Source organism: Triturus cristatus, chromosome 11 (assembly GCF_964204655.1).
Source record: "Triturus cristatus chromosome 11, aTriCri1.1, whole genome shotgun sequence".
NCBI lineage: Eukaryota > Metazoa > Chordata > Amphibia > Caudata > Salamandridae > Triturus > Triturus cristatus.
This window is the reverse complement of record NC_140594.1, coordinates 410,165,028-410,189,209: the sequence shown is the minus strand read 5'-3', so window position 1 is coordinate 410,189,209 and position 24,182 is coordinate 410,165,028. Positions and strand designations below refer to the sequence as shown.

Below are 24,182 nucleotides of genomic sequence, written 5' to 3'. Positions count from 1 at the left end.
GAGCACTAGAACGGTAACAGACGCATAAGGGTTTTGAGCTCACAAAAGAGGTCAGAAATGTACCTCTGTGCCATGCAACCCCATATCCCGTTAGCTGCTACAGTAGCTCTGGCCAGATGAGGTTCCTGGATCTAGTAATTGTCTATAGAGTAGCCCACCGAGGTGACATCAATGGGAATTTTAGTTCAACTGGGCTTTGTGCAATGAGGTGCCTCCTCTCCACCCTGGGCATTTCAGTTCCCCTTCTTGTGTTGGTGATAACCACAAGGATTTTTCCAAAGTACATTGCTTAGCCCATGCCTACAAGTAGGTGAGATATTCAAAATAAACAACTGATGGACGGAATGCTGGACAATGCAAGCATTCACACCCAGTCACAAGGATCTGGGTTAAATCCATCATTCTTTTGCTCACCACACCACCCCAGTTTGGACCCAGCCATATGCAAATCAGTCTTGAACCTGTTACTTGTGGGAACAGTCCAGCACAACCTGCCAAGCCAGGTCCTCCCTGGACCGGAAACAAGCATCCTGGGACCGGTTTGAGGGCATCACCCTTCATCAACCAGGCTAGTTTGAATCCAGTGGTGTAGTGAGCACAGGACCCACGTCTGGGCATACCCTTCCCACTTAGGGCGACATATGCAAAAGAAACAATTGATGGACAGAATGCTGGACAATGCAAACATTCAACCCCAGTCACAAGGATCTGTGTTAAATCCAGCATTCTTTTGCTCACCACACCACCCCAGTTTGGACCCAGCCATATGCAAATCAGTCTTGACCCTGTTCCTTGTGGGAACAGTCCAGCCCGAACTGCCAAGCCAAGTCCTCCTTGGACCGGAAACAAGCATCCTGGGACCGGTTTCAGGACATCACCCTTTATCAGCCAGGCTAGCTTGAATCCAGTGGTGTAGTGAGCACGGGACCCACGTCTGGGCATACCCTTCCCACTTAGGTCGACATATGCAAAAGAAACAATTGATGGATGGAATGCTGGACAATGCAAACATTCACCCCCAGTCACAAGGATCTGGGTTAAATCCATCATTCTTTTGCTCACCACACCACCCCAGTTTGGACCCAGCCATATGCAAATCAGTCTTGATCCTGTTCCTTGTGGGATCAGCCCAGCCCGAACTGCCAAGCCAGGTCCTCCCTGGACCGGAAACAAGCATCCTAGGACTGGTTTTGGGTTACAGCCCTCATAAGGCAGGATAGCTTGACTCTAGTGGCATGGAGAGCACAGGACCCACGTCTGGGCATACCGTCCCATATGTCGCCCTAAGTGGGAAGGGTATGCCCAGACGTGGGTCCCGTGCTCACTACACCACTGGATTCAAGCTAACCTGGCTGATGAAGGGTGATGCCCTGAAACCGGTCCCAGGATGCTTGTTATGAGTTATTGGTTCTAAAGGGCCGAAAAGACTGCGTAACCCAAAGTGTAGTTTTATTTAAATCTTCCTGAAATCATGAGTAAATGCATCTCAGCCTTTGTTCTTAGCTTGGCAGGCTTTCCCAAGAGAGTATGCTGTGAGAGCAAGGAGGAATGGTCATTGTCATTTTATTTATATAAGCATTGAGCTTGGATTCTTGGGTGACATCCAGCGAAACATGAAGTCGAAGAGTGGTTTCACTGTGCACTGGTAAAACAGTTCAATACAATGAAATGGATGGGGACTAACATCCAACACATAGGTAACTACAATATCAGGGGTAGACCTCCTTTTAGCAGTGCTAACTCTGATGTTGTGCCTTTCGGCTAAAAGAGAGAGTACAGATCGTTAAGTCCACTTTGGGAAACCATGCAGCGTGTCAGTAAAAGCACAAGCTGGGACAACTTTACAATATCATACAGAAAGCATCCGTCTCAGTACTGTACGTATTATGCCAAAGAAGAAGGGCATTAGGTTTGAGGACACTGCACTGAAGTCAGGCATGCTGTCCAGAGATTTACTACATCGGACTTAAGGACAAAGAACGCTTATTAGGTGACGCTGCCGATTTGACATACTGTACAGAAGTATTTCTATTGTATTGTTTTGGATGTGACACACTACTCTGCAGTCCACTTATGGTGATTTTGTGGATTGGGTACACTACAGTGCTGCTCTCATGAGTATTTGTCTGGATGTAGGACACCATAATAAGATATTTTAACGTTGAAGTTCTGTACTTGCCACACTATAAGACAGTGTCCCTATGGTAAAACCTGTTCTTCTGGCACACTGGTTTATGTTTTACCTTTGGGCATATATTTGGTAGATTCAGAGCCAGCTCTGCCATTTTTGGGATCACAAATGTCAGATAATACTGCCGTTCTGCATCCTTCAGCTGTGAAAAGAGATAAAAGAAGAGGTGTTAGGAGAACAGGAAGATGACATCTAACCACAGAGAGCACACCAGCCAGCTAAAAAGGTTAAGTTACTTGCCCTTCCCATAGATAAGGAAGGGATCAACCAACACAAGGAATGTATAACACAGATTTCAGAAATATGTTTAAAGGACCATAGAGAAAAACAGAGGAACCTTCTAGAAGTGCTTTCTCTGAAAAGAAAAACATCCCTCCATGGCTGGCCACGTTAGGCAAAAGGCTCTCCCGGTGCCCTTCAACATTAAACCTCACTAATGCCCTGCTGCTTGATTTTACCCGGGTCCCTCTTGCCTGAAACTGTGAGCTCTTGGCTGATATGGTTTTCATGGCGGTGTGTCAAAAAACCCCCCAAAAAACGCTCACCTCGACCCAGATAGGCGTTTATCTTTACTGCTGCCCTGCTGCATGACCTTTGATGACCTGCAGTCTCGTTTCTATCGACTGGCAAGAGGTAATCTTGGCTGATATGGATCGCACGATTGTGTGACAAATCTCTGCACAAAACTCCGCACACCTCATGCCAGATATAGGCACGATACATAACGTGACCTGGGAGAGTACCTTTAGTACGACCCCTTGGTCATCTTTCCTGCTGATCATCCTTCTCTTAAACACTTACATTCTAATTGCCTGAACCTACTCTCTAATCTAACGCAAAAGCGCAAATGGAGACAACATTACTAATCTAACTTATGTTGTCGACATACTCAACTGACAGTTGTGAGAAGTTGGCCTGATGTATGATGTCACTAGTTCTAGTGTACACCTTATATCAGTCCAAATACCCTTATGGTGATTGGTTGTAAAGTCAACCTTATAGACCAGCTATCCTAGTGGTAGCATGGACAAGAGCAGTCTTAGGCTAAACTCTGAATGGCATGTGAAGCCAGCTGTGATACCATATATAATCCCTTGAATACCAAATGAAAGGACACCACAACAGATATATATATAAAATAAAGTGTATTTATTCTAGTCAAACCCTCAGCACTCTTTATGAGATTAGAGGTAAGTACAACACAGTCTTATTTAAGCATACATTAAGTCACACAGGTAAGTAATACAGTTAGGCCCTAGGGGCCACGCAAACCATATACTAAGTAAGTGGTATAAGGACCACTGTCACGGAAATAGAATAGGCCTAGGCCTAGGGAATCGCTGGGGCTACACTACACTAGCGTTAGTTAGGAAGTGGGAGGCCCACGGGATTCGTGTGCAGAGTGGAAACACTCACGCGTAATGCGTAAAAGTCACTAGCAATAGTACAGTTTAGAAAACGATAGATTTAGGACACTTCCGGAGTAGCTAGGAAGTCGAGACTGGAAAACTAGACACTAGGATAGTCACTATCCTGATGAGCACCGGAGTACCCAAGTTACCTAGCCCACAGGCTGCGGGTGCATAGGGGTGAAGATGCGTCGGTTTTCGTCGTCGACTCTTATGGATGCCTGAAGAAAGATGCTGACAGGCAGTCAGTGAAGAGTGTCCGGTGGATCCCAAGGCTGGGATCAAGAAGAGAGGAGACCTGCAAGCAGAAGGGACAGAGTCAAGGTCACTAGCCAGTGACCACGTGGAACCAGGAAGGAACCAGGCGATGTCGTGAAGATTGCAGGTGAAGGTGAAGCTTGTCGCTGCAGCCAGGAGGACCAGGAAGCGTCGAGGACGACCAGGACCAGGAGGCGAGCTGTCCCACGAAGGCTCTTGCTGTCGGCGGCGTCGAAGTTGGACTAGGACTCACCAAGCCTTGGCAAGCGGAACCCACGAAGAACGGAGGACTTGCTTCTGGTGCATACCAGGAAGGTCTGGGGTGCTTCTTCTTTGCAGAGAAGCGGGAGCCAGTCTGGAGGAGCCAAACCAGCGCAGAAGATTTCAGGGTGCGTCGTCACAAAGGCCACTAGCCAGCGGGCAAGCAACCGGACAGACGCGGCAAGCAGGAAAATGCAGAAGGGCCCCACGCAGGACTCGTGGAGTGTGGGGGGCTGATCTTCGGTGCAGATGGTGCTTGGGGTTGGGGCTTCTCAATCCCCGGTGCACAACTTCGAGGGTGCCTCAGAAGCTGCGCTTGAAGTTACTAGCCACTTTCCCAGGTAGCCGGTCCCACGTCGCTCGTCGCCTCCGCGGTTTTCAGCTCTGCTGTGGATGTGGATCAGGGTCGGAGAAGTCTGGAAGTCAAGGCTCTGGTCGGGCTCTGCAGTCGGTTCCTCGTAGAACGTGGGCAAAGCAAAGGGTAGTTTCTTGATGGTGCCTGTTTGCACAGGGTAGCCACTCCTTGGCTACAAGGGAGATTCTTCAGTCTTCTTCTTTCGTCGAATGTCGAAGGTCCAGAGTTTCTGTTCAAGTTGCAGGTTCAGGATAATCTAAAGTCTTGAGGCCCAACTCCCACTCTTATACTAATCTGGGGGGCTGGGATACCTGCTAGGTCACGCCTTATGGGTGGGACCTGGGAGGGGGTGGTTACACCCACTTCCCTTTGTCCAGTTTCGCGCCAGAGCTGGGGCTGGAGTGCCCCAGCGCCGGTTTGAACTGGACTATGCAAGGAACACCTTGTGTGCCCCAGGCATGTCTCATTCCTTTCAGCCCACCCTGCCCCAATACACTAAAGGCTGTCTGGGGAGGTGCTAGCACCTCCCCAAGCAGGAAACCTATTGTCCAGGCCTCCCTGGCTGGGATCACTCCCAGCTGCAGGAGGTCAGACTTGTGTCGTGGCAGCAGCATCCATTTTGTGATGCTGAGGCTTTGGTCAGAGGCTAACAGTGAAGTAAGATTTTAACATGTCTCTCCCTCTAGAAGGGAGGAATAATATCCTCATCGCCAGAAATGGTATGGGGGTATTATTCCAAAGTGTTAGACACCTTACACGACATGTTTTGATAAAGCCAAACCATAGTTACCATAACCGTTTAAGATTATAAGGCACTTTAATTGTATATGGTAGGCTATACCATAGAACAGCTATAAGGACATGGTTCCGAAAGCTGCAGACAGGCTCAGCTCATGCTAGAGCACCATCTCACATGTTACCAAGCACTCTGCCTCCAGGATTGTTAAGGCCTGCCATAGGAGTGGCTCATAGGTACACATGTGTCTATATATAAGGTAGATATAGATATACTATATCTAAGCAAGGGGTGATTACACGACCTTGCCCCAGCTGAGTGATCAGCCAGTTATATCTGATTGGAAGGCCAGACCAGGGGTGGCATAATACATGCTGCAGCCCCTGGGAGGCCTAGGGTACACCTATGCCCTGGGTACCTAGGGTACACTGGTATAAGGTGATCCTTACCAATTGGTTATGTACCTAGGGTACATGGAGTCCATTTTACAGAGAGAGCAGACAGCCTGAGACCCTGAATGGCAGGCTCTCAGGCCAACTAAGTCGAAAAACCAGCTAGACACTAGGCAAAAAGTTGGGGGTAACCATAGTCAGATATCCACCTTCCTACAACAGTCACCCTCTAATGGCAACCGACCCTAATGCAGCCATCTTGCCAAGGCTCCCTATTACATTGCCTAACCACGTGTTCTATGCTCCTGCGTACAACTACTTCACTGCCTAACCTCGTATTCCAAAATCCCCACGCCACGATCACACCTACACACTGCAGCATGGACGCCAGACTGGAAAAGTCTGGCTCAAACAGCTTCACAATTAACTACCCGAACAACCTTTTCAAAAATGCGACTAAAACTCTGAAACACAGGCTCCTCAAGGCCAACCCTGAAACTCATCTCTGACCCTTACCTCTGCCCAAATAAAGGCACTACTACGAACGACCTGATCTACACTAAAAGAAAAGGTCAGTGGAGAGCTACATTCCACTACCTACTCAGAATCACTTCAACTAAAAAATTCCCCGCACGGTCTGCGACTTTTGGTCACAAAGTCTCCCACTTTCAGAGCAAATGCCACTATATCTATCCACAACAATGGAACTATCCTTATTCAGGCCTCCGATCGCTGTCTGGACATCTTTGATGATAAGTTCGCACTCTTTAAAAGATCTTTGATCCTAGCGTCTCCACTACTCAATCCTGTTACGAACCTTCCCCAACTCAGGAGGTTCATGAGCCCTCTTTACTAAACCACACCCGAAGGACTGCTTCTCCCACCCTGATCAAGCCCCACTTCACCACAGCTTCCCAGACACCTGGCTCTCCTACCTCACCCACCATGACACTCCCTGACCTGACCTCGACCAATAATCTTAGTGCACCTGTTCTCCCCCGCTCCGACCACCTTCCTGTCATTTCCCCCATCCCCTCTCCCGCTAGCCCCTGCCTACATAACTCCATCACTAGACTGCAGGCTTGCCCACACACGAACTCCACCAACTTCCCTTCCCCTGACCTCCCCTACATCGTCCTCTCACCTCATGCTCCATTACCTGGGAAATGGAACTCTCCTCTAGTGGACTTCCCACACCCCTCCTGTCCACCTGCCCCTATCTCCCCTTCACCCTCCCCATTGACAAATCCCCCGCCTCACCTCAACGTGACCCATATTCCTCACTCCGATCCGGCTTCTAAACTCAAGACTATAAACCACAAACTGCTAACTCTCAAAACTGCCATCCTTAAACTCATAAAGGCCACAGAAGAGCTAGCCCATGATCTCTTTCCCAAAATGTCCACATGTGAGATCCCCCAACTCTCCTCCAACATGCCTACACTCGAGTCCCCACATTTGATCTGCCTGAAACCCTCAGCCCTAATCTCGAACACCACCCCCTACCCTAATGCTCCGTCTCGACCTACCAGATCCTTTAATCCTTATCCAGAACCAGATATTCTTTCCCTACTCCTTGAGTACACCTCTCCATACTCTGTTGATGATATGCTCTCCCTCCTCCTCGATTACACCTCCCCTCCTTCGACCATGTCTGGCCCTGCTCTATGCTCCTTAACACCCCCTCTAATTGTTCATAACCCTACACTCCCTAAACACGGTAAGTCTGAACCCATCCGAACCATCTCGCCCAACCCACATAGAACGACCAAGCCAACGCCAATACCATTAACGCCAATAACCTCTAGCAGATCCCCACTACACACCCCAAGCTCACTCACACACTTCCTAAATCACATCTGAAAAGCATGCTAATTAACTGCAGATCAGCGGTAAAACATGCCACTGACCTGGCAGATCTCATCCTAGCCCAAGACCTAGACCTCCTTACCCTCACAGAAACGTGGCTCAACGACTCCTCTGGCCCTATCATTGACCTATTAGTCCCTCCTAGTCACAACATTAGTAGACTCGACCGAGCTAATAAATTGGGAGGTGGCATTGCCTGCATCTTCCGCAACTCTCTCTCAGCAAAACAGTCCCCTTCTGCCAATCTCTCCTCCTGCGAATACCTCTGCATAGATATCACCAGCACTCTCAAACCCTTATGCAGCCTTCACATCTTCTACCACCCCCCGGAGGATAACCTCCCTCTAATCGAACAGGTTATGGAAATCATCTCCTCCAACCTCGACAGACACTCCCCCCAGATCTTCCTTGGTGACTTCAATCTCCATTGGAATGACCCACACGATCAGGCTGTCACAACCTTCAAAAACGTCCTTACTGACATGTCTCTTACCCAATTCTGCAACACCTCCACCCACAACTTAGGCTCGACACTTGATCTCATCATCTCCAACCACAATTCCATTCAACTCAAATCCATTCTCCCCTGTGACTGGTCTGACCATCATTTTATCAACTTCCTGATAACTGAAAGCTGGAACCACAAATCGGGTGAACCACTCAAACTTAAACAGTGGAAAAGACTGCTCCACACCACAAGTGTTAATGAGCTCATAGAACGCTGCAATCTCTCCCTTCTCCCGCCCTCCAACATGATTGACGTGCACGACCATACCGACCATTATAACAACACCATGCTTTCTGCCTTGAACGATACGGCTCCCCTTCAACTAAAAAGAATTCCCATTAAAGACTCCAAACTATGGTTCAGTGACAGACTTAATGCTGACAGACACAGTCTTAGACTAGCTGAACGCAAGTGGAGATCCTCTCCCTCCACAGATCTTCTAAAATCTCTTAGATCACAAAGAAGTAGATACAAAAAACTCATAAGAACGACAAAATCCAACTTCTTCAAACACCAACTGGACAGTGTCAAAAATCGCCTGAAACGACTTTTTGAGCTCATCAAATCTCAATCCAATAACACTGCTACCCAATCTCAACTCACAGCTCGCACGCAACCAAATTGTGATGTGATGGCTGAATTCTTCCTTGAAAAGACTAACAAAATCGAATCAGACCTAAGGTCTGCTGTGCTAACTCTCGTGTCCCCTCCCGACGACCCTGTCTCCACTCCCCTACCTCCACATCAGGTCCTCTCACTCAAGAACAATGCCTCATGGAGTCATTTCACTCCCCTCAATGACATTTCCATTCGCAACATTCTCTCCACCCATAAACCCTCCAACCACTACAATGACCCTCTCCCCCTCAACTTCTTTAAAGAAATGATAGGCTCACTTGCGCCACTCTGGTCCAAAATAATCAACGCCTCACTTCTTCATGGTAAGATACCGGACTGCTTGAAGGCGGGCCTGGTGCTCCCTATTCTTAAAAAACCCTCGCTGACCCTTAAGACCTGAACAACTACCGACCAATCACAAACATTCCGACCCTGGCGAAACTTCTGGAGAAATGTGTTCATGAACAACTTCGCAAACACATTGAGCAATTCCAGCTTCTCGACCTATTCCAATCGGGTTTCCTCAGTGGCCACAGCACCGAAACGGCCATCACTCACATAGTTGACGACGCCCTCACTTTACTCGACCAAAATGAAACTTGCTGTTTAATTCTGCTCGATCTCTCATCGGCTTTTGACACTTTCAAACACGACAATCTTCTTTTCCTACTGGCACAGTCCTTAAATGGTTCACATCTTTCCTCGACAACAGAACCCAAAGAGTCAAATCTAACCAATCTCTCTCCAACCTGAGTCCCTGCACACTTGATGTCCCCCAAGGATCCTCACTCTCCCCCACCCTCTTCAACCTCTTCCTGGAACCTCTGACTGTAATTCTTAAAACCTCCAACATCCGATATCACATGTTTGCTGACGACACCCAACTTTACATGAAAATCTCTTCCCCCGATGACATCTTTTCGCTCAATGGAACCCTTCGCAAAACCCTCAACTGGCTTACTTCCAACCACCTCAAATTAAACGCCCTCAAGACGGAAATCCTCCTCATTGCACCCATTAGACAATCCCCCACTGTGCTACAATCGCTTTGTAACCTCACTGCCCTCAACTGCATTCCTCACATTGTTGACTCTACTAAATATCTGGGAGTTGTGTTTGACAAAAACCTAAACATGCAAGGACATATCAGATCATCGACCAAAGGAGCGAACTTTCAACTCTGCATCCTAAGAAAACTCAAACCATTCCTTCCACATGAGGACTTTAAAACGGTGGTACAAGCACTGGTCATCTCCAGGCTAGAATACAGCAGTACCACTCTCTGCGGTCTGCCGAAACTCAGTCTAGCTCCTATCAGAGCCTCTCTTAATGCTGCCACTAGACTCTTCACGGGCTCTAAGAAGAACAATCACATTTCACCGGACTTGAAATCGCTCAACTGGCTTCCCTTTGAAGCTAGGATACAATTAAAGATTGCATGTATGACCCATAGAGCACTGCACTTCAACACCCCACTCTACCTGACTAACAAGCTTGAGCTATCTGGTGGCTCCAGGTCCACAAGGAGCTCATGCACTTTGCTGCTCAAGCCCAAGAAATTTAATAAGCTTAAAACCTACAATCGCTCATTCTCTGGCATCGCCCAGAGAATCTGGAACTCCCTTCCAGTGGAAACAAGACTGATTCCTTCTACCCTTACCTTCAAAAAGGAAGTCAAATCTCGACTACTGAACAAACTCCTCTAACGAACAATGCACTGATCTTGATGCTATGCTCCTACTGACTATAAATTACTGTTTTTTTAAATCTGATTTGCTCTTGTTGTATATTGCCCCACTTGTCTCTCTCACTTCCTAAACCTATGTAAAGCGCTCTGATACCCACATGGGGCATGTTCGCGCTATACAAAACTTGAAATAAATTAATAAATATAGGTGTCCTGTCCTCTGAAAGTGACTTTACCTTATTGCATTATACTTTTGTCTAAATATGTTTTTGAACAAAAAAACAAGAAAATGTGTCATGGCATTAACCATATATGCAGATGTGCAGAGTCTAAATGCTACCACTGTTGAAGAGGGCAGGGCATCAAGCCCCACTCCAGCACACAACAGTAGTAATAGTAATAAATAGCATATTACAATGCACATCTGCATCAACATATCTATCTATCTATATATATATATATATATATTCACTGAAAAAACCATAGGTTTCACACATGTTATAGTTAGCTGGTCATTTTACTCGTAAAAAACCAATGAAATTCCCCCGTTATAGTTAGTTCAGCTAACTATAACTCGCGCGCCCGCAATCCACTGCTGATGACGTCACATATTACATCACTCATGACATGGTCAGTGACATCACTCATGACATCACTGATGACATCTCAAATGACATCACTGATGACATCACTGATGTCGTCATCCAGTGAGTATGTGTTACTCATAAATTTCAATATGTTTAATATATATACGGAAAGGCCTGTTTAAGAATGAGTGGGTGTACAAGTGTGTAAATGGATGATTTTCTGTGGTGCATAACATGATTCTTTAAGTAAGTCATTAAATGTTTCTTACTGCAGACTAGTGACTAAACTGTGTAAATGTGTGTATGTGTGTATGTTGGTGTATAAGTGGCTACATGGTTTTGAGAACAGCTATACAAGTCTCTATATGGGTAATTGATTGGTTGTCTCAGTATCTGTATGGGTGCCTGTGTGTTTGTGTGGGTAGGGTGTGTGTCACTCTATGCACAGATGTGTGAGTGGGCGATTCTATGGGTGCATGGTTTTGAGAGTGCATCTGTGATGGACTGTATGGGTGTGTAAGGGATTGAATATATATCTCAGTAGTATATTTGTGATTAACTACATATGTGAATGGCAGTATATGTGTGCGTAAGAGTATATAAGTCGGTAGATATGAGAGTATGTGATTGTGAAAGTGACTGTATGGATGAGTGAGTGCTGGTATCAATGATTCTATAAGAGTGTAAGATTGTGATACTATTTTTATGAGTCATTGAACTTGAGTGTGTTTTACTGCATAGCTGAGAAAATGGGAGTGTGATTATTTGCATGACTGAGTAGGTGTAACAGTAGCTCTATGGATACTTGTTAGTGTGTGAGTGTCTATATAAGTGTTTAAATGTATATAATAGTTTTGTACCGAGTGACTGTAAGTATGAGTGACTGTACAGTTGACGTTGTGGAGGTATATGAAGACCTAAGAGTTAATCAGTGGGTATGTAATGATTGGTATTGCAGTATATATGGTTTTGAGAATGGAACTCTTAAATTTTTAGTTGGTGTATCAAAGGTTATATTAGGGTGTGAGAAGATGTGATAATTTTTAACATGGATGATGTCATCAGTGTTGTCATCAGTGATGTCATTTGAGATGTCATCAGTGATGTCATGAGTGATGTCACTGACCATGTCATGAGTGATGTAATATGTGACGTCATCAGCAGTGGATTGCGGGCGCGCGAGTTATAGTTAGCTGAACTAACTATAACGGGGGAATTTCAATGGTTTTGTACGAGTAAAATGACCAGCTAACTATAACATGTGTGAAACCTATGGTTTTTTCAGTGAATTTGCAAGGTTTTTTAAATGCTAATTCCTAACTATAACGTGTGTGAAACCTATGGTTTTTTCAGTGAATATGCAAGGTTTTTTAAATGCTAATTCCTAACTATAACGTGTGTGAAACCTATGGTTTTTTCAGTGAATTTGCAAGGTTTTTTAAATGCTAATTTTTTTTTTTTTATTTTTTTTTTTATATATTTGTTTTTCAAAAATGTCCCTATGTATACATTTATATATTTTCTGTATCCTTTAATTTGGTGTGGCTTTTTTTTTTTTTACTTTCAATTAGGATGAAGTACTACAACATAGTTAATATATTCTATTAACTTATGTTCTCTCTTTTTTTTTTTTATACATTCTTGGGGTGCGCCCTCGTAGCGCGCTCCTAGTACGTTTGCGTACGTTTGTGAATTTCGGAGTACGTTATTTACGTACGCAAACATACGTTGTTGTGCGCTCGGAGCGCGCACTCAATACGCATGCGTACGTACGCATGCGTACGTGCGTCGTACGTGCTCCACGCGGTACACTTCCCATATACGCGTAGAGTCCCCGCGCTGACGTTCGCGTATACGCGCGTGCCGCGTATGCGCGTTACGTACGCGAAAAGTACGTAAGCGCATGCGCGATACGCGTTTGCGCATGCGTAATTGCACCGTGCGCGCTGGGAGCTTGCTCGGTGTGCGCACCTCGGGGTATGTGATGAATAAAACAACACTTTTAATTGGTTCTCATTACTTTCAGTTTCAGATTGTTTCAACACCACACCCAATCCCCTCATAGCAAGTCATGTGAACAAGAATCATCAATTTTGATTGGTTTGAATTACTTTCAGTTCCAGATTCTTCCAACACCACTCCCACTTTCCTCATCATTAGTTCTGATTCCCTTGGAGAAGGAGCTAATCTGTTGTTGAGAGAAAATGGCTGAGCAGCATCCATCTTCAGAGAGTGATGAGAACACACTTGAGAGACAGAGGAACAGGAAGCAGAAAGACAGCTTTATATGGCAGTTTTTCACTTTTCTAGAGGGACAAAAAAAGGTAAATGCACCGAAAGTTACTTGTGTACTTTGTCAAAAAGTCTTGTCACGTGGGAATCCTAACAAGAAGTATTCTTTTAGTATTCACACTATGTTGAGGCATGTTGACAAAATGCATCCAGTGACTTTTCGTCGAGCTTCTGGAGCAAAACCTCCACCTGCTCAGCCGACGACATCTGCAGCAGCTCAGCCGAGCACATCTTCGGCAGCTCAGGCAAGCACTTCAGCTGCGATGGTGCCTTCACCTGTTTCTACACCTCTTGTTGGTCCACCTTGTTTGGCGAGGTTGTCTACACGGTGCACTGATTGCGGTTCTCTTATTTCTGTGGGGGAGACCAGTCTTGATCTCCTTCAGCGAAAATTTGATGCGCATCATTGCTCTAGGCCATAGATGTTTTTTTTCTTTTTTTCGTTTTTCTCTTCCTGTTTCCCTACATTAACTCAAGGGCTCTTTTCAGAGCCACCTAAAAACTAAACCCAAAAATATTTTTGGGGGATTTTTTTTTTGAATTTTTTTTTTGGGGTGCGCGCACTCTGTGCGCACCCGAGGAGGTTTTTAAATTTTGTAAATTTTTTTTTTTTAATTTTAATGAACAAAGAGAGGTGAAGATAAGGAATCATGAAAAGGAAGGATTAAGAAATACAAATATTTGTTAGTTATCTTATTTTAAAAAAAACTTATTTTGATAAAAAACATTTTTAATAATTTGCAAGGAAACAGAATTTCATTTTTTAATTTTTCTTTCAAGTTCTGAAAAAAAAGAAAAAAAATATTAATATTCAATCATACATTTTATAAAGCAGTACATGTTTTTAAATATTTTACAAAGCAATTTTTTGCCCTTTTTTTGCTGTTTTCAGAATTTTTTAATTTTCACTTAAAATAGTGAAAACAATTTTATTCATCATTTAACAGCGGGCAAAAAAAAAAACAATCAGAAAGATTGTTTAAAAAAGCCCCAAAACTATCCACACTAAAATATACATTGTTACAAATATTACATATATATTACAAATACCTTTCTAGATGAATACATTTTTTTACATATTCCGTCTTTAAACCTTGTTGCAAAAGCACATATGGCAAAATAATATCTATCAAAGAAGTCCACAATTGTTTTTATTACTTTTCCTTTAGGCCAAATAGTAATTTCAAAATCCTTTTATTACTTTTCCTTTAGTCCAAATAGTAATTTCAAAATCCTTTTTAAGTGATATCTTCAATTATAATCCTTTAAAATTTCAAAAAATGCTTTCTTCAGATGCAATTTTTATTTTTTTAAATTTAGGTTTCAGAAAAATTAAGTAAGAATTGGGTAAATCATAAGGCAAACGTTGTTTGAAAATCAATTGGGAATCATTACACAATGTCCAGCCTTTTTCACATTTAAGATAAACTATGTAATGTCCCGAAGTTACAGTAGGTCCTTCATGAAAAATGATTGCAACTGTAACAAAAGTTTTGCCAGAAATTGATACTTGTTGTCCTATAAACTTCTTTATTAAAGTATCCAATTTAGAACCATCAGCTCTACAACGTTGCATCATTAAAATAACATACTGACCGTATTTCTGTAAAAATAACGTGGAAAACATGTCAGATTTACATTCAGAACATTCCATGTTATGATTGGCATCTTTAACTAATTTACTAAAAGTCACTGATTTACTTTGTGGTAATGGTAAATATATGAACCTTTCAGAATCAACATTACTACTGCATGTGTTCATACAGTTTTCACAGCAATGTTCCCATTTATAAGAGACACCAAATAAGTTTTCTACTTCTACTCCTTCATCTTCAAGTACCATCAGCATATATATTAAGAATTCTTGTGCATCTTGCTGGACATTTTGACTAAACTGTGTACTTCCTGAACATACATCTAAAAGATTTCTAACATCAGAAGCACTTTCTATTTTAGTTTTATCATTACTCAGCTTCTCATAGAGGAGACTCAGCAAAGAACAGAATCTTTTTTCATGATTTAGTATTATCTGCTCTTGCAAAAAATCAAGATAAAATACAACATTCAGCACTACATTTGCGTAGCAGTTGACACCAGAGCTATTTTCAAAATGACAACCAACAACCTCTTCCACACTGTCCTTTTTCTTTTTGCTTGCAGTCTCATTACTCTCTTTTTGTTTTCTCTTCTGTACATCCTCATTACAGATATTCTCAAATCTCCTTTTCCGACAAACAACACGTTTTTCAAACACAGGATACTGACCTAAATGAGGAGCATAGCTCCTTCTTAATCTATTATACTCCTTTACACAGTTTGCATCAGCACTTACTTTTGAATCATCAAAGTCTATCATGAATAACCCAGATAATTTTTTCACGCGTGACAAAGCAACATATGCCATACCTTCTTTAAACACAGTAGATCCAATGTTTACAAAAGCACTGTCAACAGTTAATCCTTGAGATTTGTGAATAGTTACAGCATATGCTAGAGAAAACGGAAACTGCTTCCTACGCACATATAAGTCTTTCACAAGCAAGAAACGAACTGAACAACGACAAATGTCTTTAACCTCTTCTATCTGATCAAATTTTATTTTTAAACATTCAATTCCAACTTTTTTCTGGTAATTAATAAAACCCACAACTTTCATTTTCTTCAATACTCTTGAAACTTCCAAGCATGCTTCTCCTGCTAGTTTGTGGTACTGTATTTTGTTCTCATGCTCTACTGGTAACATTAGCAAACGATGTAAGGTAACTCCTTTGATGTTATACGCTGCAAACCCAGTTGGAGCAGTAACAACACAAGACAAAATGGATTCCATTTTCTTCTGTAGGTAGCTTCTAATTACGTTAATTAAGAAACTTTTTCCAGTTCCTGCTTGTCCACTTACATACATTCTCATTGGTTCAAAAGATGTACATGAGCACTCTTTATTTTCATGTAGAAATCCGTGATCAATTTTTTGTCTGACTTCTTCATAAATTTGTTTTTGTTCTTCATTCAGTTGCTCCTCCAAATATGTTAAGTCTACTAATTCTTCTTGAGCTTGATTCATAGCTGTTTCCACTTCGTTCATAGCTATTGCTGCTTCATTTTCGATGATCGGTTGTCCTAGAGGATCTTGACTGAATGTCCCAGAACTTTGACTGTCTTGAGAACTGTCTCTAGCTACTTCAGCTGCAATTGTTGCTTCTTGTTCAATTTCTTCATTTAACATTTGAACATAAGTTGTGAAAGTACTACATTCGATGCTGTCTTTCCTAGCATTGAAGGAATCTTCATAGCTCTGAAATTCTCCAAGTAGTTCGTCCTCTGAACGCCATGGTTTAAACAGCTGCAAAAGTGCCAAGTAGTAAAATTCCTTTTTATCAGGAGTGTCGCAACTCAGCTTCCAGTGATTTATCAAACTTCCTTTTGTTTGCTTCACCAAACATCCTTCCTCACCAATGACTTTATATTTTCCATTGTTGATATCTTCTCTGACATTCCGTTTAAACAAAGTTCTGCAGCACTTCATAGAGACACATATTTTCAAGGTGATGACTTCTTTGTGGGTAATATGTGTCCAACATGTTTGTTCTTAAAATGTCTGTACTTTCTGGTTCGAACTCTGCTAAATATTCAATTTCTCGAATAGATTTCAGTACCCGATTTCGCATTCCTGCAAGACCTAAACTTGCCCAAATTATTCTTCTGGATTTCGAGTAAAGACTTGCAGATGATAACCTATCTGAACATTCGTAGGATCCAATTTCTCGATGCGATAACATCTTTAAACTGAAACTGTATAGCTTCTTACTGACAGTCTTCTCATGAGAAATCTCTTCCCACATTTCCTTCAATTCTGTTTTCTCAGATTTAGTGATGTATGATGTGACATACCGAGCAACAGCAATAGAATTGTCTGCCACATACTGAATATCCATGTTAGCATTCCACATGGATAAAATGACTGGGTTGTAGTCATTTATGTATTTCGACTCTTCTTTTCTTCTTAGGTTATAGGTATTTTTTGGCGATTTTCTTGTAATAGTATGTCGCACAGCTGACATAAAACTGTTTACCCTTCCTTTTGAAAGGACAGGTCTTGGAAATCCAAATCGACATTTTGTGTAGAATTTTTCTTTGCTCTTGTACTTTCTTCGACAGTATTTTCCACACCGATGATTTTGAAAACGTAGAACTTGCTCTTTTAACTTTTTCTCTTGTGTGCTTTTAGGTATAGCACATGTTGCATATTCTTCAATAAAACTTAAAACTGCTTCATCTGCATCTGTTCCAAATTTTGGGGCATCCTTGATCCACAACAGCATACGACTATGAGGAGCACCTCTTGCTTGGTACTCTTTTCTCCAAAAGAAATCCATAACTTCTCCAAGAGGTGGATCTTTTTTATTGCAGATGAAGGACATCATAGCCTCAAATCTGTGATTGAAATATCTGCAAACATTAACCGGATCCAATGAGCACAATTGTCCTGCTGTCTTGTATTGGATGTTTTTAATGTTAGAATTTGCCTCTCGTAGAAAATCCAGTAAATCATCCCAAGCATACTCGGCACAGCTTAGGGTAAGAAACCATGTTGGAGTTCCTAAATTCCGTAACATGCATTTTAATTCTCCATGGCGTCGGTACCAATATTCATTCGTCCCACGCTGACAAGCCATGAGATTGATCAATTGTGTTTCCAAATGATCATCTCGGTGCTGCACTTTGTCCATAAAATCCTTAGCAGACACATTATGTAGATGTACTCCACTTTTTAAAATGTGATTTACTGCATAAGATAGTGCAGACAAGTCGCTTTCAAATAAAAGATGAAACAAATAAGGAATACTTTGACGAAATCTTGAATCTTCTGCATATAATCTTGTAGTCCGATACTCAGAAGCAGGAATCTGTTCTGGGCGATCATCGTATCGTCCACCTTTTCCTGTAGGAAACAGCTGGGGAAAACATCGAGCTTCCAAGCTCTTCTCCCATACACTAACGGGAGTTCCTTTTGCTTTCTTCATCTGAAACAGATCAATAGTGTCTCCCATAACTTCTCTAGAATGAAGAGGATGTATGCTAAAATGTTCATAAATTTCTTCTTCTTTTGACTTGTCCAATTTTTCAATTTGCCCAGTTGGTGTTTCTGTGTCTTCTAGTATTTCTTCTTCATCTTCATCCATATAAATTGATTCATACCATTTATTATTCCTTTTCAAATATAAATTTGCTCTTTGTACTTTCCGCACATCTACCAGCTCCTGCCAAATCTTCTTATTCTTTGTAGGTACACCATTAACCAGAATAACTAATGGTTCAGTTTCCAAACTATCTACATCAATAGTTTGCATATTTTTTTCAAATCCAATGGCAAATACACCACTCTTCCTTTTAAACCTCTCAGTAAATCTGAAGGAGGTAATTTACCAATTTTGGGCTCCATACGTACTATGGTCTGGAACGGATGAACACATTGAATGAGTATAGACTCATATGTATTTAAATCAGAAAGTTCGGCAGGAATAGCATCCAATTCTAAATTATTATGTACAGCTCTGGTCGGCATTCTATTTTCTTCTAACTTATTATAACAGTATTTACAAATACGCTGATCTTCACCCAATTCATAACAATTTTCCAGAAATATATATGTTGCAAAATCCTTCCACTTTTAATTATCTTCATTTTCACTTTTTTTATACAGATCAACATTCCTTGTTTGAATTTTGTAATGGCTTTTCCGGCAACAAATACAAGTAATATTTGGCCTTTCATTGGAGATGATAGTAAATTTTGTCATTTCATCTTCAAAATTTTTAGTAACAGTGTGTTCTACATTCTCTTCCACATTTTCCTCATTAACTGTGTCCTTTTCTGCACTTTCTTGTTCTGTACCGAAGTAACAAAACTGAATCTCATCAGTAACCTTCACTACATCTGATACAGATCCACGGAACAGAGCATTATTTAACTCATTTAACTTTACTGCTGGACTTTTAGCAAAATACAATGTTCTCACAAACTTTCTCATTTCAGTATGATGAACAGCCAGCATCCTAAAATGGTGAAAAACACTTTGACACACTTTCCTAGATAGACAAGCCAGAGAATGTCCTTGCAAACCAGTATTCTCTCTCACTCTGCATGGATCTAGTCTTTGAAGCACCTTAATCTTCTGTTTTACACTCTTTTTACTAAATTCTCTTAAAAACTCACGTAATTTATCAATAGATTCCTGACGCACAGTACAAATACTACTACAATTCCAAGTGTATACTGGGGCTTTTGGATGTCTCCCCATAGCCTCAGCAGCCATCACTTCTTCCTCATTTCTTGGAACCATTTTCTCCTTTTCCATCACACAACCATCTCTAACTTCATATGCTCTACCATTGGTGTCAACTGCATGCAACAAGCTATTACTTTGAAGATAACTCTCTTCATTAAAAAATGGTTCAGTACTTGATCTGTGCTTCCATTCTCCCAAGAACACTTTACAAAAGTTACTTTTTTTCACTTCTCTTTTCCTTTTGCTTTGTGACTTCATTGCATTGACTAATTTATCTAATCTACGCATCCTATTCAAAATTAAAATAAAAAGTTTTCTTTTTATTTCCAAAGCCTTACTTACGATATTTTCTATACATTTTTTTTTCTTAATAAATTTTGTTTTTTTCTTATATTTTTTCACATCCTTTAGCAAATTTAACATCACTCTTCTCTGAAACATTTTTCGACGAATGTTTTTAAAATCTAATTTTCGTGTTAAATCACTTTTACTTACTTCTGATTGTACATTAGCTTTTGTTTTTTGCTGTTGACTCCGTGGTTGCTTTGTACCTAAAACACTGTTTGTTTTACATTTATTTTTTCCATTTTTTTGTTTTTTGAAGATCTTTTTTAAGAAATCTCTACTCTGCTTACCAGTAGACTTTTTCTTTTTGCCATCACCAGCTTTTCCTCCTATTTTTTTTTCCCAGTTTTGACAAGATATAGTTGTTGTTGCTTTTCTTTCCTCTTTCTTGTCCTTAAAGGCATTTTTTTATTTTTTCACTGTTGCTCAGCAATACCTGCAAGAAACTGTAAAAAAAAATACCTTTTTGTAATTATAATTCATTTAAATTTTTTTTTAGCTTTTCAATAATTTAAAATGTTTTAGCTTTTGCCTCTCATTTGCGTTTTAGTGTTTTCTGCTGAGTGCTAACCACCACATTTGAAGAAAAAAAGCTGGCCCTTTCCTGCAAGTGCATGTTTTACAGAACAACTGCAACACAAATTACATCTCTGGCCACAATTCCTGTGCACACACAGCCTCATGGTGTGATTCTAAGCAGAAAACAGAATTTGATTGGCAATTTCAAAGCACATTTACTACTGTGGTAGAGCAAGTGATAATTACTGTTGAACAAGTTACTTACCTTCGGTAACGATGTATCTGTAAGAAACATTAGTTAGTTAGATTCCTCACCTTAGAATATCCCCAGGCGTCAGACTGGATCTGGAAGATTTTTCGTCAGCAATACCCCTTGCGCGTCGCTAGGCGTCGTCTGCGGCTCCGCGTCCGTCGTCGTGCGCCGGAATGACGTCGGAGTACTTAGACGCCGCCCTCGCGCGCTGACGTCAGTTCTTGTACATAGCTTTCCGCGCCAGGAACGCAGAGCCATGCAAAGACCGACACTGGTGCCAAAAAGAAAATCTAGGGGCCTGAAAAGGATAACCTTAACCCTAGATGTCAGTTCGCAGAACGGGGAGGATGGGTGGGTCGGTGATGAATCTAACTAACTAATGTTTCTTACAGATACATCGTTACCGAAGGTAAGTAACTAGTTCATCTGAAAGAAACACGTTAGTTAGATTCCTCACCTTAGAATAGATACCCAAGCAATACCATCCCCAGTGGTGGGTCTGCGAACCAAGATCACACCAGAAAGTCCTGGAGGACAGAACGGCCAAAGAAGCCATCCCTCCGGACTTGGCTGTCAAGGCAATAATGCCTGGCAAACGTGTGTAGCGAAGCCCACGTTGCCGCCTGACAGATGTCCTGCAAAGGGACACCTCGTCCCAAAGCAGTAGTAGCCGCCGTGGCCCGAGTAGAATGGGCGCGCAGCCCAACAGGAGGGTCCTTTTTTGCCAAGGAGTAACACATTTTGATGCACAAAACGACCCACCAAAAGATGGTCCGTTTGTGCACAGCTTTCCCCTTCTTAGCACCCACGTATCCAAAGAAAAGTTGGTCGTCCACCCGGAACTGCTTTGTGCGGTCCAAATAAAAGGAGAGCGCACGTTTTGGGTCCAGACGGTGGAGCCTCTCTTCCTCTTTGGAAGGATGCGGAGGCGGAAAGAAGGTGGGCAAGGTGACAGACTGCCCAAGATGAAATGGAGTCACCACTTTTGGAAGAAAGGAGGGACGAGGCCGAAGGACAACCTTGTCCGGCTGAACAGACAGAAAAGGAGGCTTTGAAGATAAAGCCTGGAGCTCACTCACCCGTCTAGCCGAGGTGATGGCTACCAGAAAAGCAGTCTTAAGAGTCAGAAGACGAAGAGGACAATTGTGAAGAGGCTCGAAAGGAGCGCACATCAGGAATGTCAAGACAAGATTCAAGTCCCACTGAGGCATTAAAAAAGGAACAGGAGGGAACGTGTGAGTAATGCCTTTTAGAAAGCGTGTAACCACAGGGGACTTGAAAAGAGAAGGCTGATCAGGAAGCCGCAAGAAGGCAGAGATGGCAGCAAGATAACCTTTCAGGGTGCCCAGGGCAGAGCCCTGCTGGGCCAAAGAAAGAAGAAACAGTAGAACCTCAGAAAGAGGGGCGGAAAGGGGATCCACAGCCTTTGCTGTGCACCATGCCACAAATTTATTCCACCGGCAGGCGTATACCGTCTTTGTGGAGGGACGCCTGGCTGCCAGAATGATATCACAGACTTCAGGAGGCAAGTCAAATGGCATCAACTGCCGCCGCTCAATCTCCACGCATGGAGGTGGAGGCTGGACAGGTTCGGGTGGAGGACCGTCCCCTGCTGCTGCGACAGAAGATCCTCCCGAAGGGGCAGACGTATCGGAGGATCGGTCAACATACTGAGTAGCTCGGGATACCAGTACCTTCGTGCCCAATCCAGAGCCACCAAGATGACTTGGGCCCGGTCCTGCCTGATCTTCTTCAGCACTCTGGGCAGAAGTGGTATAGGCGGAAAGGAGTACAACAGACCGCAACTCCACTCGTGACGAAAAGCGTTGCCGAGCGAGTGCCGCCTTGGAAATTCCAACGCGCAGAACTGCTGACATTGCGCGTTCTCTTAGGTGGCGAATAGATCTAACCAAGGCTCTCCCCACTGCTGAAAGAGACCTTGCGCCACTTCGGAGTTCAGACGCCATTCGTGATCCATCATGCACCGGCGGCTGAGTTCGTCTGCTCTGGCGTTCAGAGAGCCCGCCAGATGTTGAACCACTAGGGTGACGCCCTGGTGTTCCAGCCACGTCCAGAGGCGCAGAGCCTCCTGACAAAGGGTCCACGACCCCACCCAGCCCTGTTTGTTGCAATACCACATGGCGGTGGTGTTGTCCGTGAACACCTGCACGACACTGCCCCTGACAGAGGGAAGGAAGGCTTTCAGTGCAAGCCGGATCGCTCTCAACTCCAACAGGTTGATGTGGAGACGAGACTCCGCCGGAGACCAGAGGCCTCTGATCTCCGCCTCTCCCATATGGCCACCCCATCCCAGGAGGGACGCATCTGTCACTACGACATGCTCCAGTTGGGGAAGGGAGAGGCTTCTGCCCATGACCCAATCGCCGTCCGTGAGCCACCACTGCAACTGCTGTGCAGTGCCCTCCGAGATCAAGACATGGTCGGACAGGTTGCCGTGATGCTGGGCCCACTGAAACTTCAGGTCCCACTGCAGAGCCCGCATGCGCCGCCTGGCGTGATGCACTAGTAGGATGCAGGAGGCCATCAGCCCCAGAAGCCGCAACACTAGCCTGACCGAAACCCAGGATAGAGGCCGAAAGATGGGAATCAGGGCCTGAATATCCCGGACCCGCTGTTCCGGTGGATAGACCCGGAACTGCGCCGAATCGAGAACTGCTCCGATGAAGAGGAGCTTCTGAGAGGGACTCAAGTGTGACTTCGGCACGTTGATGGAAAATCCCAGCAAATGCAGGAGATCCGCCGTAGTCTGGAGGTGGGAGACGACTGTCTGGGGCGAGCCCGCCTTCAACAACCAGTCGTCGAGATAGGGGAAGACCGGAACCCCTGATCTGCGCAGATGAGCTGCGACCACCGCCATCACTTTCGTGAACACCCGAGGGGCACTGGTGAGGCCGAAGGGGAGCACGGTAAACTGAAAGTGCTCTTGGCCCACCGTGAACCGCAGGTAACGCCGGTGGGCCGGCAGGACGGGGATGTGGAAATATGCGTCCTGCAAGTCCAACGCTACCATCCAGTCTCCAGGGTCGAGGGCAGCCAGAACCTGAGCCAAAGTCAACATTTTGAACCGTTCCTTCCGGAGGAAGGCATTGACGTTCCTGAGGTCCAAGATAGGGCGTAGGCCCCCTTTGCCCTTCTTGGGAACCAGAAAGTAGTGGGAATAACAACCACGACCTACTTCTGGACTCGGAACGCGCTCGACGGCCCCCTTGGCCAAGAGGGCCGAAACTTCCTCGTGGAGAAGATTCAAATGATCCCCCGAGATACGGTGGTGCTGCGGTGGCATGGCTGGAGGGCTCGTCTCGAAGGGGAGGGAGTAGCCCCTTCGGACGATTTGCAGCACCCACCTGTCCGATGTGATGGACCGCCAGTGGAGCAGGTGATGGCGAACTCTGCCGCCCACTGGCGTGAAATGGGCCTGAAAGCTCGGACTAGGAAGGCTTTGAGGGGGATGCTGCCGGGGTGGATGTGGGCTGACCGCGTCGTCCTCCAGAACCGCCTCGGTGGAAACCACGTCCGCGACCGCGCGCAGTTTGGTTCTGCGGCTGGTGGCTAGGCGCACGTGAGGAGGCACCCCTTCCTTGGCCATGAAAGG

General features: G+C 43.8%; 1 protein-coding gene across 2 annotated transcripts in view; it reads right to left on the bottom strand.

Moving 5' to 3' along the window:
- Positions 1-24,182, bottom strand: part of LOC146784326 (poly(ADP-ribose) glycohydrolase-like) — an 868,511-nt gene that overhangs the window by 346,235 nt on the left and 498,094 nt on the right. For both annotated transcript variants that reach the window (XM_085636068.1, XM_085636067.1), the window contains exon 6: positions 2,244-2,333. In XM_085636068.1, the coding sequence (XP_085492194.1) occupies positions 2,244-2,333 (90 nt within the window). The remainder of the gene's footprint in view (positions 1-2,243; positions 2,334-24,182) is intronic.